The sequence below is a fragment of the Pristiophorus japonicus genome, chromosome 1 (assembly GCF_044704955.1).
Source record: "Pristiophorus japonicus isolate sPriJap1 chromosome 1, sPriJap1.hap1, whole genome shotgun sequence".
In the NCBI taxonomy this organism is placed as follows: Eukaryota; Metazoa; Chordata; class Chondrichthyes; family Pristiophoridae; genus Pristiophorus; species Pristiophorus japonicus.
The window spans coordinates 484,978,544-484,995,054 of NC_091977.1; the positions used below are offsets into that span (position 1 = coordinate 484,978,544).

General features: G+C 45.3%; 1 protein-coding gene across 4 annotated transcripts in view; it reads left to right on the plus strand.

Annotated features, from left to right (window-relative positions):
• Positions 1 to 296: 296 nt before the first annotated feature.
• Positions 297 to 16,511, plus strand: part of elp6 (elongator acetyltransferase complex subunit 6) — a 51,597-nt gene continuing 35,382 nt past the window's right edge. For all 4 annotated transcript variants that reach the window (XM_070894989.1, XM_070894998.1, XM_070894980.1 and 1 more), the window contains exon 1: positions 297 to 419. In XM_070894989.1, coding sequence (XP_070751090.1) covers positions 366 to 419 — 54 coding nt within the window. In that variant the 5' untranslated portion in view covers positions 297 to 365. The remainder of the gene's footprint in view (positions 420 to 16,511) is intronic.

Consider the following 16,511-nt stretch of genomic DNA (forward strand, 5'->3'; position numbering starts at 1 on the left):
CTCCCCTGGGATTGTGAGCTCGGCTCTGGCCCTCTCCCCGAGGATTGTGAGCTCGACCCTAGCCCTCTCCCTGGGGATTGGGAGCTCAGCCCTCGTTCACTCCCTCTCCCCGGGAATTCGGCTCTCCCCGACGATTGTGGCTCGGCCCTCTCCTCGGGGATTGGTTTGCAACGTCAATAACGTGCGGAGCTACGTACCCCAAATGACGTATGACGCACGGAATTGCGTCACTGGGGTTACGCGTGCGCGGCCAATGGTTGCACCCGACGGAGTCACGTGCCCCCGGAGCGGCCTGTCCGGGTCATGCTGTCCCGCCGCCTGCTGGTAATTGAGGATCAGCCAACGACTTGGACTCCGCTGTCAAGATGTTCCCAGAGCTCAACAACATTCTTCATTCAACTCCCGAAAAGTGTGAGCAGGTAAAGCTTTCGGTGCTGCTGCTGCAAGACTTCATGCAGGATGTGTTGGGGATTGGGGAGAGGGAATGCTTTGGGATCAGAGGTTGTCGGTTCAAGTCCCACTCCAGGGACTTGAACACCAAAAAATCTAGACTGACACTCCAGTGCAGTGCTGAGGGAGCGCTGCACTGTCGGAGGTGCCGTCTTTCGCATGGGACGTTAAACCGAGGCCCTGTCTGCTCTCTCAAGTGGACGTAAAAGATCCCATGGCACTATTTTGAAGAAGAGCAGGGGCGTTATCCCAGGTGTTCTGGCCAATATTTATCTTTCAATCAACATAACAAAAAAATTATTTGGTCATTATCATATTGCTGTTTGTGGGAGCTTCATTGGCTGTAAAGCGCATGGAGTCATCCGGTGGTCGTGAAAGGCGCTATAGATATGAAAGTCTTTCTTTTCCTACAGAATATGCTGGGATTGGGCAGAGGGTGCGGGACTTCCTGCTGCTCTGCTGGGATTGGGTAGAGGATATGGGGCTTCCTGCCAGCTGCTGGAGATTGGGGAGAGGGTACTTAAACACTATATCGAACCTTCCTCTGATTTGTCATGCTGCTAGCAGAAATTTTCTCCAATTAGATATTGGGAAGATCAAAGCCATTGTTGCCTAGCTACCAATTCCATCCCCCTCCCAGACCACTAAACTCTACTGTTCGCAACCACAGCACCCTTTTTGACCCTGATCTGAGCTTCCGACCCCAAGCTGAGCTTCTGACCCCATATCCTTTCCATCACGAAGACTGCATACCTTCACCTTTAATAGTGCCCGTCTTTGTCCCTGACTCAACCCATTTGCTGCTGAAATCCCATCGTGCTTTTGTAACCTCCATACTCGACTATTACAATGCTTTCCTGGCAGGCCTCCTATCTTCCATCATCTGTAAACTTTAAATTATTCAGAACTCTGCAGGCTGTATCCTAATTGACAGCAAATCTTGTTCAGCGATGGTACCTGTGCTCATTTACCTACATTGGGCCCCAGTCCAGCAATGCCTCAAGTGTGCAAAACCTTCTATGGTCTTGCCCCTCCCTATCTCTGTAACCCCCTCCAGCTGTACAACCCTCCAGAACTCTGTTCCCCCCAAGTACATCCCCGATTTTCTTCACTCCACCATTGGCTTCAGCAGTGTCGGCCCCAAGCACAGGTATTCCCTCCCTAAACTGCTCCTCCTTTCTACCTCTCCCTCCTTTTAAGATGCTGTGCTTAAAGCCTTCCTCTTTGATCAAGCTGTTGGTCACCTATCCTAATATCTCTGTCCCGTGCCAAATTTTGTTTGATGATGCTCATGTGTCGTGCTTTGGGATTTTTTACTATGTTAAAGGTGCTATATAAATGCACGTTGTTGTGAGACACCCTCCATGGTCTCTAAATTGTCAGACTGCTTGTCCAACATTCAGTTCTGGCTGAGCAGAAAATTTCTCCAATTGAATATTGGGAAGATCGAAATCAAAGCCATTGTTTTCAGTGCAAACTGTTTTGCATGTTTTCAGTTCCCCAGCGACTGACTATCCCTCTCCCCAACCTCTGAGGCTGAAGCAGACTGTTTGTAACCTTGGTGTCATATTTGACCCTGAAATGAGCTTACATATCCGCAGCATAACTAAGACCGTCTATTTCCAAGTCCAAAACATTGCCCGTCTCCACCATTGCCTCAGCTCATCCATTGCTGAAGCCCTCATCCATGCCTGGACTTCACTATTCAAATGCACTACTGGCTGGCCTCCCACATTCTACCCTACGTAATAATAACTTTTATTTATATGGCGCCTTTAATGCAGTAAAACGTGCCAAGGCGCTTCACAACAGTGTTACAAGACAAACCGATAAATTTGACACCGAGCCACAAGAAGAACATAAGAACATACGAAATAGGAGCAGGAGTAGGCCACCTGGCCCCTCGAGCCTGCTCGCCATTCAATAAGATCATGGCTGATCTGATCATGGACTCAGTTCCACTTCCCTGCCTGCTCCCCATAACTCTTTATTCCCTTATCGCTCAAAAATCTGTCTATCTCCGCCTTAAATACATTCAATGACCCAGCCTCCACAGCTCTCCTAGGCAGAGAATTCCATGGATTTACAACCCTCAGAGAAGAAATTTCTCCTCATCTAAGTTTTAAATGGGCGGCCCCTAGTTAACCAATCCCCTCTATCCATCTAATATATTATCTCCAACCTCGTGAACATCCAGGAACTTTTTAAATATGATGAGGGTTTCTGCCTCTTTCAGGCAGAGTTCCAGACCCCCACCGTCCTCTGTGTGAAAAAAAATCCTCAACTCCTCTAATCCTCCTACCAATTACTTTAAATCAATTCCCTCTGGCTATTGTCCTCTCTGCTAAGGGGAATAGGTCCTTCCTATCCACTCTATCTATGCCCCTCATAATTTTATACACCTCAATCATGTCTCCCCTCAGCGTTCTCTGTTCCAAAGAAAACAACCCCAGCCTATCCAATCTTTCCTCGCAGCTAAAATTCTCCACTCCTGGCAACACCTTCGAAAATCTCCTCTGTACCCTTTCTAGTGTAATCACATCTTTCCTGTTATGTGGTGACCACAACTGTATGCAGTACTCTAGCTGTGGCCTAACTAGGGTTTTATACAGTTCTAGCATAACTACCCTGCTCTTATATTCTTTGCCTTGACGAATAACTAGGAGCTGAAGTAGGCCATTTGGCCCTTCGAGCCTGCTCCGCCATTAAGCAAGATCATGGCTAATCTTCTACCTCAACTCCACCTTCTCGCACTATCTCTATATCCCTTAATTCCCTTAGTTATCAAAATATTATCGACCTCTGTCTTGAATATTCAAAACAACTGAGCATCCACAACTCTCTGGTGTACAGAATTCCAAAGATTCGCAACCCTTTGAGTGAAGATATTTCCTTACCCAAGAAAAAACATACTTAGATGGACTGCAACAAAGGTTCACTAGACTGGTTCCTGGGATGGCCGCCTCCTTATTCTGAGACTGTGACCCCGTGTTCTAGGTTCTACAGCCAGAGTAAACATTTTCTCAGCATTAAGCATGTCAAGCCGTTAAGAATTTTATATGTTTCAATGATATGAGATCACCTCTCATTCTTCTAAACTCTATGGAATATAGGCCTAGTCTACTCAGTCTCTCCTCATAGGGCAATCCCCCCGATCCCAGGAACCAGTCTAGTGAACCTTCGTTGCACTCCATCTAAGTATGTTTTTTCTTGGGTAAGGACACCAGAACTGTACACAGTACTCCAGGTGTGGCCTCACCAATACACTGTATAATTGTAGTTAGACTTCTTTACTACTCTACTCTAATCCGATACGATTTGCTTTCCTAATTGCTGTACCTGCATGTTAACTTTCTGTGATTCATTTCTGTGATGAAAGACACTGAATGCAAACATTTCCTAGTCTCTCCCATTCAAAAAATATTCTGCTTTTTGGTTTTTCTTACCAAAGTGGATAACTTCACACTTCCCCACATTGTATTGCATTTGCCATGTTCTTGCCCACTCAGTCAACCTATTTATATCTCTCTGCAGTCCCTTTGCTGCCTCCTCACAGCTTACTTTCCCACCTAACTTTGTATCATCAGCAAACTTGAATACATTACACTCAGTCCCCTCACCTAAGTCATTAATATAGATTATAAATAGCTGAGGCCCAAGCACTGATCCTTGCGCTACCTTGCTAGTTACAGCCTGCTAACCTGAAAAAGTCCCGTTTATTCCTACTCACAAATGGGTATTTATAGCAGGTTTAACTTCGGATTGGAGCCAGTGTTATGGATTGGTAAAAACCTTATACAAATAACCACATTGAATTCATAGACAAGAAAAGGAAAAGATGGGCTGTTAAGTTGATTGACAGATGTGATAATAGCGAGACCAAACAAAGTATGACAAGAAATTAAAAAAATAAAAGATTAGATGTCTTTTATTTTTCCTAATTTCTCCCATCATGCCTCCTTTTAACTCTATTTCTCTCCACAGATGCTGCACCTGACTTGCTTAGTGTTTCCAGCATTTTCTGTTCTTGTTTTCGATTCCCAGCGTCTATAGTATTTTGTTTTACTAAAATGCTGGTTCTGTTGTAGGACTTGATTCTGGCCACTTGGTGGTGTTGTGTATTGCTGCAGTGGCCTTGTTTCACAAGGCAGATCTGGATCAATGAGGATTCAAGCCCTTTCCATCTAATCCATCCATAAAGAACCTACAATCCCACCCATCGTGGCATCCAAGCTGTTAAATGATACTTCGGCTTTTGCTTCAGTGATCTTATCCAGTGGTCCTTTCCTCATATCAGTCACTCTGTCAAAAAGAGCTTCCGGATATCATAGAATCATAGAAATTTGCAGCACGGAAGGAGGCCATTTCGGCCCATCGTGTCCGCACTGGCCGACCAAGAGCTATCCAGTCTAATCCCACTTTCCAGCTCTTGGTCCGTAGCCCTGTAGGTTACGGCACTTTAAGTGCACATCCAAATATTTTTTAAATGTGGTGAGGATTTCTGCCTCTACCACCCTTTTCAGGCAGTGAGTTCCAGACTCTCACCATCCTCTGAGTAAAGAAATGTTCCCTCATATTTTCTCTAAAGCTCCCCCAATTTAAATCTATGCCCCCGAGTTGTTGACCGCCCTGCCAAGGGAAACAGGCCCTTCCTATCCACTTTATCCAGGCCCCTCATAATTTTATACACCTCAATCAGGTCTCCCCTCAGCCTCCTCTGCTCAAAAGTAAACAGACCCAGCATCTCCAATCTTTCCTCATAGCCAAAATTCTCCAGCCCAGGCAACATTCGTGTAAATCTCCTCTGCATCCTTTCCAGTGCAATCACATCTTTCCTGTAATGTGACCAGAACTGCACACAGTACTCCAGCTGCAGCCTAACCAGTATTCTATACAGTTGAAGCAAAACCTCCTTGCTCTTGTATTCTATGCCTCGACTAACAAAGGCAAGTATTCCATATTCCATATGCCTTCTTAACCATCTTATCCACCTGGCCTGCTAACTTCAGGGATCTGTGGACCTGCACACCAAGGTCCCTTTGTTCCTCTACACTTTTCAGTATTGTACCATTTATTGTGTATTTCCTTGCCTTGTTAGACCTTCCTAAATGCATTACCTCACACTTCTCCGGAATGAATTCCATTTGCCACTGTTCCACCCACCTGACCAGTACATTGATATCTTCCTGCAGTCCACAGCTTTCTTCTTCATTATCAACACACAGCCTATTAGAGTGTCAACTGCAAACTTCTTAATCATACCCCCAACATTCAAGCATTGATATATACCACAAAAAACAAGGGACCCAGCACTGAGCCCTGCGGAACCTCGCTGGATACTGCCTTCCAGTCACACAAGCACCCATCAACCATTACCCTTTGTTTCCTGCCTCTGAGCCAAATATGGATCCAACTTGCCATTTTGCCCTCGATCCCCTGGGCTTTTCTTTTTGTGCCCAGAATGTCATGTCGGACCTTATCAAAAGCTTTGCTAAAATCCATATTCACTACATAGTACACAGTGCCCTCATCAACCGTCCTTGTTACCTCCTCGAAAAATTTAATCAAGTTAGTCAGACACAACTTTCCCTTAACAAATCCATGCTGACTGTCCTTGATTAGAACATAAGAAATCGGAGCAGGAGTAGGCCATTTCGCCCCTCGAGCCTGCTCTGCCATTTAACATGATCATGGCTGATCTGATTAGGGACTCAGCTCCACTTCTGTGCCCGCTCCTCATACCCTTTATTCCCTTTTCTCTCAAAAATCTTTATTTCTCCGCCTTAAATATATTCAATCACTCGCCCCTCACAGCTGTCTGGGGCAGAGAATTCTATAGATTTGCAACCCTCAGTGAAGAAATTCCTCCTCATCTCAGTTTTAAATGGGTGGCCCCTTATTCTGAGACTATGTCCCCTAGTTTTAGTTTCCCCTATGAGTGGAAATTTCCTCTCTGCATCCACCTTGTCGAGCCCCCTCATTATCTTTACATGTTTTGATAAGATCACCTCTCATTTTTCTGAACTCCAATGAGTATAGGCCCAACCTTCTCAACCTATCTTCATAAGTCACCCCATCATCTCCGGAATCAACCTCGTGAACCTTCTCTTAACAGCCTCCAATGCAAGTATATCCTTCCTTAAATACGGAGACCAAAACTATACGCAGTACTCCAGGTGTGGCCTCACCAATACCCTGTACAATTGTAGCAGGACTTCTCTGATTTTAGGCAGTTCAGAGAAGGTTCACTAGGTTGATTCCAGGGATGAGGGGGTTGACTTATGAGGAAAGGTTGAGTAGGTTGGGCCTGTACTCACTGGAGTTCAGAAGAATGAGAGGTGATCTCATCGAAACATATAAGATTATGAGGGGGCTTGACAAGGTGGATGCAGAGAGGATGTTTCCACCGATGGGGGAGACTAGAACTAGAGGGCATGATCTTAGAATAAGGGGCCGCCCATTTAAAACGGAGTTGAGGAGGAATTTCTTCTCAGAGGGTTGTAAATCTGTGGAATTCGCTGCCTCGGAGAGCTGTGGAAGCTGGGACATTGAATAGATTTAAGATAGAAATAGACAGTTTCTTAAACGATAAGGGGATAAGAGGTTATGGGGAGCAGGCGGGGAAGTGGAGCTGAGTCCATGATTAGATCAGCCATGATCTTATTGAATGGCGGAGCAGGCTCGAGGGGCCATATGGCCTACTCGTGTTCCTATTTCTTATGTCCTTATGTTCTATTACACTTTGTCCTTTCATCCAAGTCATTAACATAGATTGTAAATAGTTGAGGCCCCAGCACCGATCCCTGCGGCCCTCCACTGGTTACTGTTTGCCAACCGGAAAATTACCCATTTATCCCGACTCTCTGTTTTCTGTTCGTTAGCCAATCCTATATCCATGCTAATCTATTACTCCCAACCCCTTGAACTTCTGACCCTTGCAGTAACCTTTTATGTGACACCTTATTGAATGCCTTCTGGAAATCCAAATACACCACATCCACTGGTTCCCCCTTATCCACCGTGCTTGTTACATCCTCAAAGAATTCCAACAAATTTGTCAAACATGATTTCCCTTTCATAAAACCATGCTGACTTTGCTTGATTGAATTATGCTTTTCCAATTAAGGACTCCAGCATTTTCCCAACGCCAGATGTTAGGCTGACTGGCCTATAGTTTCCTGCTTTCTGTCTGCGTCCTTTTTTAAATGGCTTTACATTTGCGGTTTTCCAATCTGCTGGGACCTCCCCAGAATCCAGGGAATTTTGGTAGATTACAACCAATGCATCCACAATCTCTGCAGCCACTTCTTGTAAGACCCTAGGATGTAAGCCATCAGGTCCAGGGGACCTGTCTGCCTTTAGTTCCATTAATTTACCGAGTACTACTACTTTAGTGATAGTGATTGTATTAAGTTCCTCCCTCTCTATAGTCCCTTAATTATCCATTACTGGGATATTTTTAGTGTCTTCTACCGTGAAGACTGATACAAAATATTTGTTCAACGTCTTGCCATTTCCCTCTTCCCCATTATTAATTCCCCAGTCTCATCCTCTAGGGGACCAACATTTACTTTAGCCACCCTGTTCCTTTTTGTGTACCTGTAGAAACTCTTACTATCTGTTTTTATATTTCGTGCTAATTTACTTTCATAATCTATCTTCCCTCTCTTTATTATTTTTTTTAATTTCCCAATCCTCTGGCCTCCCACTAGTCTGGGCCACATTGTATGCCCTTGTTTTGAATTTGATACCATCCCTTATTTCCTTAGTTAGCCACAGATGGTTATCCCTTCTCTTACAATCTTTCCTTTTCATTGGGATATATTTTTGTTGCAAGTAATGAAATGTCTCATTAATTGTTTGCCACTGCTCATCAACCATCCCACAGTTTAATCTATTTTCCCAGTCCACTTTAGCCAACTTTGCCTTCATACCTTTGCAGTCTCCTTTATTTAAGCTTAGTACACTAGTTTGAGATTAATCCATGTCTTTCCAAATAAAGATTTATCCTGTCTCTCAGGAATTTTTCCAATAATTTTCCCACCACTGAGGGTCAGCTGACTGGCCTGTAATTACTCGGTCTATCCCTTTCTCCCTTTTTAAACAAAGGTACAACATTAGCAGCCCTCTGGCACCACACCTGTAACCAGAGAGGACTGGAAAATGATGGTCAGAGCCTCTGCTATTTCCTCTTTTGCTTCTCAACAGCCTGAGATAGTTTGTGAAAACAGATGCGAAGTATTCATTAAGAGTCATACCCATGTCTTCTGCCTCCATACACCGATTTCCTTTATGGTTCGAATAGGCCCCACTCTTTCTCTAGTTATCCTCTTACTCGTAGTGTATTTGTAAAACATCTTTGGGTTTTCCCTGATGATTCTTTCATGCTCTCTTTGCTTTCCTGATATCTTTTTTAATTGCACCCCTGCACTTCTTATATTCTAGAGTTTCTGCAGTATCAAGTTCTTGGTGCCTGTCATAAGATTCCCTTTTTTCTTTATCTTACCCTGTATGTCCCTTGACATCCAGGGGGCTTTAGATTTGTTAGCCACACCCCTATTTTTTTTTAAGGGAACATACTTGCTCTGTACCCTCAGGATCTCCTCCTTGAATGCCTCCCACTGCTCTGACACTGATTTACCATCAAGTAGACATTTCTAGTCCACTTTGGCCAAATCCCATCTCAGCTCAGCAACATTTGCTTTACCCCAATTAAGAATCTTTATTCCTGGTCCACCTTTGTCCTTTTCCATAACTACCCTAAATCTTACTGACTTATGATCACCAGCACCAAAATGCTCTCCCATTGATACTGCTTCCACCTGTCCCTCTTCATTCCCCTAAATTTATCTTTTACTGGTTTGGACCTGTGCCTCCTAGTCCTACTTTAATTTGGAGAGATATTCTAGAATTACCTTTTGTGTAATGTTTTGATTTATTGGTTACCTCTTTGATGTACCCTTCCAAGTTGGAAAGCCCAAATTTCTACAGTGTTTCCGGAAACCCCTGGTTTTCCTTTCCCACCACCTCCAGCGCTTCAACATTTCCCTTTTTTATATCTTGGTGACCGGAATTGAACATGGCCTTCCAGGTGAGATCTGTCTGGAGCACTGTACAGTTTTAGCGTGACACCCTCTTGACTTGTTTTGTGATTTCTATTTCAACACTGCCCTTTGGCTGGCATTGGATTCTGCAGTATGTGCTATATCACTGTTGTAAAAGAGAGACTTTTAAAATTAGAAACAAAACTAGTTTCGTGAGCCAGTTGGCCATAGAATGTTACAGCACAGAAAAAGGCCATTGTCCTAACCCACTCTGCACTGTGTGCCAAGTCTCCTCACTCCCCAAACTTTTTTTTCCCAAAAATTAAATTCCTTTTTAAAACAATTTATGGACACAGCTTCAACAAGAGTTTTTGACAGAATCCTGCATTTTAACCACCCTCTGTGTAAAGGTTTTTTTTCTAACCTTCCATTAACCCTCCCTTGTACATATCTGGTGGACAGAAGGTCCCAATGCACTATTTCAAAGAAGTGCAGCAGAGTTCCCACCGGTGGTCTGGCCAATATTTATCCCCCAAGCAAAATCATTAAAACAGATTATCTGGTAATTTATTTCATTGCTGTTTGTGCAACCTTACAAAATGGGTTGCTACGTTTCCTACATTACAATAGTTTTGCTTGCAGGGTTATGCGAAAATATGGTGGGGTGGGGGGAGAAATTAAAACCAAACCTGGGTTCAAATGGGGCCTGGAACTTTCCCCAGAGGAAAAAATAAATCAAAAAGTCTCACCCGACCCCGTCTGTCCATTTGCTAATGGGCAGTTTCACATTGTGTTGTCCATTTTCTCTCTCTTCTCCCTTAGCCAGGGGGCATCTTAGTCGAGCTCACTCCTGTAGGGTCCACGCATACATCTGTACAGCAGGGGATGGCTGATGAGTGATTAGGAGCACAAATGCTTTGGGGGGGGTAGCATTTTGCTGTCAGTTTAACATGCAGTCCTGCAAGTGCATTGTCATCATCATCATCGAGTCGAGGATAACTTGCTTCCACCCCAAAAAGTTCACAGGTGTGTCAATGAAGGATCTAATATTCCAGGTCCCCATGTGGAAGATGCCTGTGCATGAATTTTTTTAACGTCTGGTGGCCGTTGCACACCAGCCACCACACGAGCTTGACAGAGCTAGGTCTTGGTCCAGTAGCAAGGGTTATCCATGACGACTGGAGACCAGCTCTGCTGCATGGACCTAGTGCGCATACATATTGCAGTGTAGGCTGGCCCGTGCTGCCCCTGGGCCCTCGCCTCTTCTGGGCCCCGAACTCTCGCCTCTCCTTGGCCCCGATCACGTCCCTCTACATTCTCTCGCCGCTCCTGTTGTACCTGCCCACGCTCCAATCAGTGACTTGGATCTTGGTGACATCCAATCTAGTCACCCTCTTTGCTGCCATTGCTCTCCTGCTCCAGCACGTGCTGCTCCCTGGAGTGGTATGCCGCCACGCTGTTCCTTCCTGACAGACCGCGCTGCGGCACTGGAGCTGCACATGCATTCACTCTGGAGCATCCGCGATGCTGAGGATGTCATGAATAGCACGTTTAATGAATTGGTAACATCGCAGGTAAAGGTTACACAGGCAGATAGAGAATGGGTGACCATCAGGCAGGACAGTGGAAGGAAGGTAGTGCAGGGGTTCTCTGCGGTCATCTCCCTCCAAAACAGATACACCACCTTGGGTACTGTTGGGGGAGATGATTCAACAGCAGCCAAGTCCATGACTCCAGGGGTGGCTCTGCTGCACAGGAGGGCAGGAAAAAATGTGAGAGAGCTATAGTGATAGGGGATTCTATTGTAAGGGGAATAGATAGGCGTTTCTGCGGCCGCAAACGAGACTCCAGGATGGTATGTTGCCTCTCTGGTGCAAGGGTTAAAGATGTCTCGGAGCGGATTCTGGAGGGCAAGGGTGAACAGTCAGCTGCCGTGGTACACATAGGTACCAACGATATAGGTAAAAAAAACGGGATCAGGTCCTACAAGCTGAATTTAGGGAGCTAGGAGTTAAATTTAAAAAGTAGGACCTCAAAGGTAGTAGTCTCAGGATTCCTACCACTGCCATATGCTAGTCAGAGTAGGAATTGCACGATAGCTCAGATGAATACGTGGCTTGAGGAATGGTGCAAAAGGGAGGGATTCAAATTCCTGGGACATTGGAACTGGTTCTGGGGAGATGGGACCAGTACAAACCGGACGGTCTGCACCTGGGCAGGACCAGAACCGATGTCCTAGGCGGAGTGTTTGCTAGTGCTGTTGGGAAGGGTATAAATTAAAAAGGCAGGGGGATGGGAATCTATGCAGGGAGACAGAGGGAAGTAAAAAGGGGGCAGAAGCAAAAGGTAGGAAGGTGAAAAGCAAGAGTGGAGGGCAGAGAAGTCGAGGGCAAAAATCAAAAAGGACCACATTACAACATAATTCTAAAAGGACAGAGTGTTAAAAAAACAAGCCTGAAGGTTCTGAGTCTCAATGCGAGGAGCATTCATAATAAGGTGGATGAATTGATTGCGCAGATAGCTGTTAACGGATATGATGTAATTGGGATTATGGAGACATGGCTCCAAGTTAACCAAGGCTGGGAACTCAACATCCAGGAGTGTTCAATATTCAGGAAGGAAAAGGAGGTGGGGTAGCGTTACTGGTTAAAGAGGAGATTAACACAATAGTAAGGAAGGACATTAGCGTGGATGATGTGGAATCTATGGCCCCAAGTTTCCACATGATTTGCTCCTGATTTTTAGGAGCAACTGGTGGAGAACGGAGTATCTTAGAAATCGGAATTCTCCACATTTAAGTTTTCTGCAGTTCTAGTCAGGTAGAACAGTTTCACTTTTGAACAGAATTTTTTTTTCAAAAGGGGGCGTGTCCGGCCACTGACGCCTGATTTGAAAGTTTCCACAGTGAAAACGTACTCCAAACTAACTTAGAATGGAGCAAGTGAAGATTTTTGTAGGCTTGAAAAAACCTTGTCTACACATTAAAAAATCAGGCGCAGGTTACAAATTAGGCGTCGGGAACGAGGTGGGGGGGGAGGGGGGGGGAAGGGAAGTCATTACATTCTACAATAAATCCTTAGTTATACTTATACAAATATTATACAAATAAATCCAACCTGAATAAAAATTTATAAGCAAAGAAAAGATTAAATAAACCATGTTCCTACCTGTGTGAAAGTGCTTCAGGCAGGCCTTTCAGGCAGCCGTTCCCGACGGGCCCGACCGACAGCAGGTGGGGGGAGGCAGTGAGAAGGCTGCAGGAAGCCTCAGAAGTTCAGGCAGCCGTTCCCGACGTCGGGCAGGGGGGGGGAGGCAGGGAGAAGGCTGCAGGAAGCCTCATTACTTGAGGCAGTCGTTTGCCGACGGGCCCGACGGACGGCAGGGGGAGAAAGCTGCAAGAAGCCTCAGTGCTGATCATGGAAGGGCAATGTGGTTTTATTAAAAAATGTTAAAAATTGAACAGCTACAAAGAATTTGAACAGTCTCAAACAAGTGCATGTGTCCCGTTTATCACAGTCTATCTTTAATTACAGAATGCACTCCCTCACCCTCACACACAGAAATATCAAGAAAAATAAAATACAAGCCTTTGCAAGGGTTCAATAAACAAATTTTCACTTTTTCTGCAGCACTTTTTAAAATGGCCGCGTGCCAATGTTTCCTTCAGACTGCGCGTGCGCGAACGCTCCAACGCGCACGCGCAGGGTTGCTGGCACGAAAAAAACTCATTTAAATTGTACCCGCCCCCTCCTACTTACAAAATCGGCGCGAGTGGTAGGCTCCGCCTCCTGGGCGCCGCGCCAAGCAGACATCGAGCTGCAAAGCGCTCGAGAATAGCGTGTTTTTTTTCAGGCGCCGTTTTCGGCGCGAGAAACGGGCGCCCAGCTCGGAGGGGCACCTGTTTTGCCGCTTGTGGAAACTTGGGGCCTATATATGGGTAGAGCTGCGGAACACCAAAGGCCAGAAAACGTTAGTATACAGACCACCAAACAGTAGTAGGGAGGTTGGGGATGGCATCAAACAGGAAATTAGGAACACATGCAATAAGGGTACAGCAGTTATCATGGGTGACTTTAATCTGCATATTGATTGGGCTAACCAAACTGGTAGCAATACTGTGGATGAGGATTTCCTGGAGAGCGTATAAGTGATGGTTTTCTAGACCAATATGTCGAGGAACCAGCTAGAGAGCAGGCCATCCTAGACTGGGTCTTGTGTAACGAGAGAGAATTGATTAGCAATCTGGTCGTGCGGGGCTCCTTGGGGAAGAGTGACCATAATATGGTAGAATTCTTCATTAAGATGGAGAGTGACACAGTTAATTCAGAGATTAGGGTCCTGAACTTAAAGAAAGCAAACTTCGAAAGTATGAGACGTGAATTGGCTAGGATAGATTGGAGAATGATACTTAAAGGGTTGACGGTGGATGGGCAATGGCAGACATTTAAATATCACATGGATGAGCTACAACAATTGTACATCCCTGTGTGGCGTAAGAATAAAAAAGGGAAGGTGGCTCAACCGTGGCTAACAAGGGAAATTAAGGATGGTGTTAAATCCAAGGAAGAGGCATATAAATTGGTCAGAAAAAGCAGCAAACCTGAAGACTGGGAGAAATTTAGAATTCAGCAGAGGAGGACTAATGGTTTAATTAGGAGGGGGAAAATAGAGTACGAGAGAAAGCTTGCCAGGAACATAAAAACTGACTGCAAAAGCTTCGACAGATATGTAAAGAGAAAAAGATTAGTGAAGACTAATGTAGGTCCCTTGCAGTCAGAATCAGGGGAATTCATAATGGGGAACAAGGAAATGGCAGACCAGTTGAACAAATACTTTGGTTCTGTCTTCACTAAGGAAGACACGAATAACCTCCCGAAAATACTAGGGGACCGATAGTCAAACAAGAAGGGGGAACTGAGGGAAATCCATATTAATCAGGAAATGGTGTTAGGAAAATTGAAGGGACTGATCCCAGAAGGAAGTGGCCCTTGAAATAGTAGATGCATTGGTGGTCATTTTCCAACATTCCATGGACTCTGGCTCAGTTCCTATGGATTGGAAGGTAGCTAATGTAACCCTACTTTTTAAAAAAAGGAGGAAGAGAGAAAATAGGGAATTATAGACCGGTTAGTCTGACATCGGTGGTGGGGAAAATGCTAGAATCAATTATTAAAGATGTAATAGCAGCGCATTTGGAAAGCAGTGACAGGATTGGTCCAAGTCAGCATGGATTTATGAAAGAGAAATCATGCTTGACAAATCTTCTAGAATTTTTTGAGGATGTAACCAGTAGAGTGGATAAGGGAGAACCAGTGGATGTGAGGTATTTGGACTTTCAAAAAGCTTTTGACAAGGCCACACACGAGAGATTAGTGTGCAAAATTAAGGCACATGGTATTGGGGGTAATGTATTGACGTGGATAGCGAACTGGTTGGCAGACAGGAAGCAAAGAGTGGGAATAAACGGGTCCTTTTCAGAATGGCAGACAGTGACTAGTGGGATGCCGTAGGGTTCAGTGCTGGGACCCCAGCTATTTATAATATACATTAATGATTTAGACAATGGAATTAAATGTAATATCTCCAAGTTTGCAGATGGCACTGAGCTGGGTGGCCAGGAGGATGCTAGGAGGCTGCAGGGGGACTTGGACAGGTTAGGTGAATGGGCAAATGCATGGCAGATGCAGTACAATGTGGATAAGTGTGAGCTTATCCATGATGGTGGCAAAAACAGGAAGGCAGATTATTATCTGAATGGTGACAGATTAGTAAAAGGGGAGGTGCAGTTTTAAGGATGTAACGAGCAGGGTGGATAAAGGGGAAGCAATAGATGTCGTGTATTTGGATTTCCAGAAAGCATTTGATGAGGTGCCACATAAAGGGCCCAAGTTTCGACCGACCCATAGAAAGGCGCACCTCCGAGAGGTTCGCCGACTTTCTAGAACGAAAAGCACGCCTAATATTTACCTCGGTATTCTCCAAGATGATCAGGCCTACTTTGGACTCGGCCCAGTGCAGCAGAAGCAGCGGGGGTGGAGCTACAGCCCTGCGCTGAAAAGAATGCTGGCAGCTGCGCACGTGTGCAGTAGCTCCGGGCCCTCCCAGCACGTCCTGTCTCCGGGCGACCCTATTCCTGGCCGAAGGGACTACGCGATGTTCGCCGTCCCTATCCCAGGCCGAGTGGCCTGCCGCACAGGCCGGCCGCTGCCTTCCCGTGCTCCCTGAACAGTTCCCATGGCAACACGGCAGTATGGAGTGTGTACACGCCGATTTAGGCCACTTTGTTTGCAGTGCTGAGGAAATAATGTTGGCAGTTTATACAATATACTCCAGTACATAAACTTAATTACTTTGAGCATTTTTATTTATTGAGTTATTGATTTATTTATTGATTGATTTATCATTTATTATTGATGATGGTTCTTTACTTTTAAAAATGAAGTGTTTTATGCTTTCGAAAATCCTCCCCCCCGCCCCCCCCCCCTCTCTCTGGCTACCTGCGCCTGATTTTTAAAGTGTCCGCAAGGTTTTTCTGAGCGTACAAAAGTGGACACTTACTCTGGCCTAAGTTACTTTGGAGTAACTTTTCGCTGTCTAAACTTGCTTAAATGGCCAAAACAGGCATAAGTGGCTGGTAATGCCCCCTTTTGAAAAGAAAACTGAACTAAAAAGAAACTGAACTACCTGACTGGAGCAAACTATGGCCCCAAGTTTCCACACGCGGCAAAACAGGCGCCCCTCCGAGCTGGGCGCCTGTTTTTCGCGCCGAAAACGGCACCTGAAAAAAAACGCGCTATTCTCGAGCGCTTTGCAGCTCGATGTCTGCTTGGCGCGGCGCCCAGGGGGCGGAGCCTACCACTCGCGCCGATTTTGTAAGTGGGAGGGGGCGGGTACCATTTAAATGAGTTTTTTTCATGCCGGCAACCCTGCGCGTGCGCGTTGGAGCGTTCACGCACGCGCAGTCTGAAGGAAACATTGGCACTCGGCCATTTTAAAAAGTGCTGCAGAAAAAGTGAA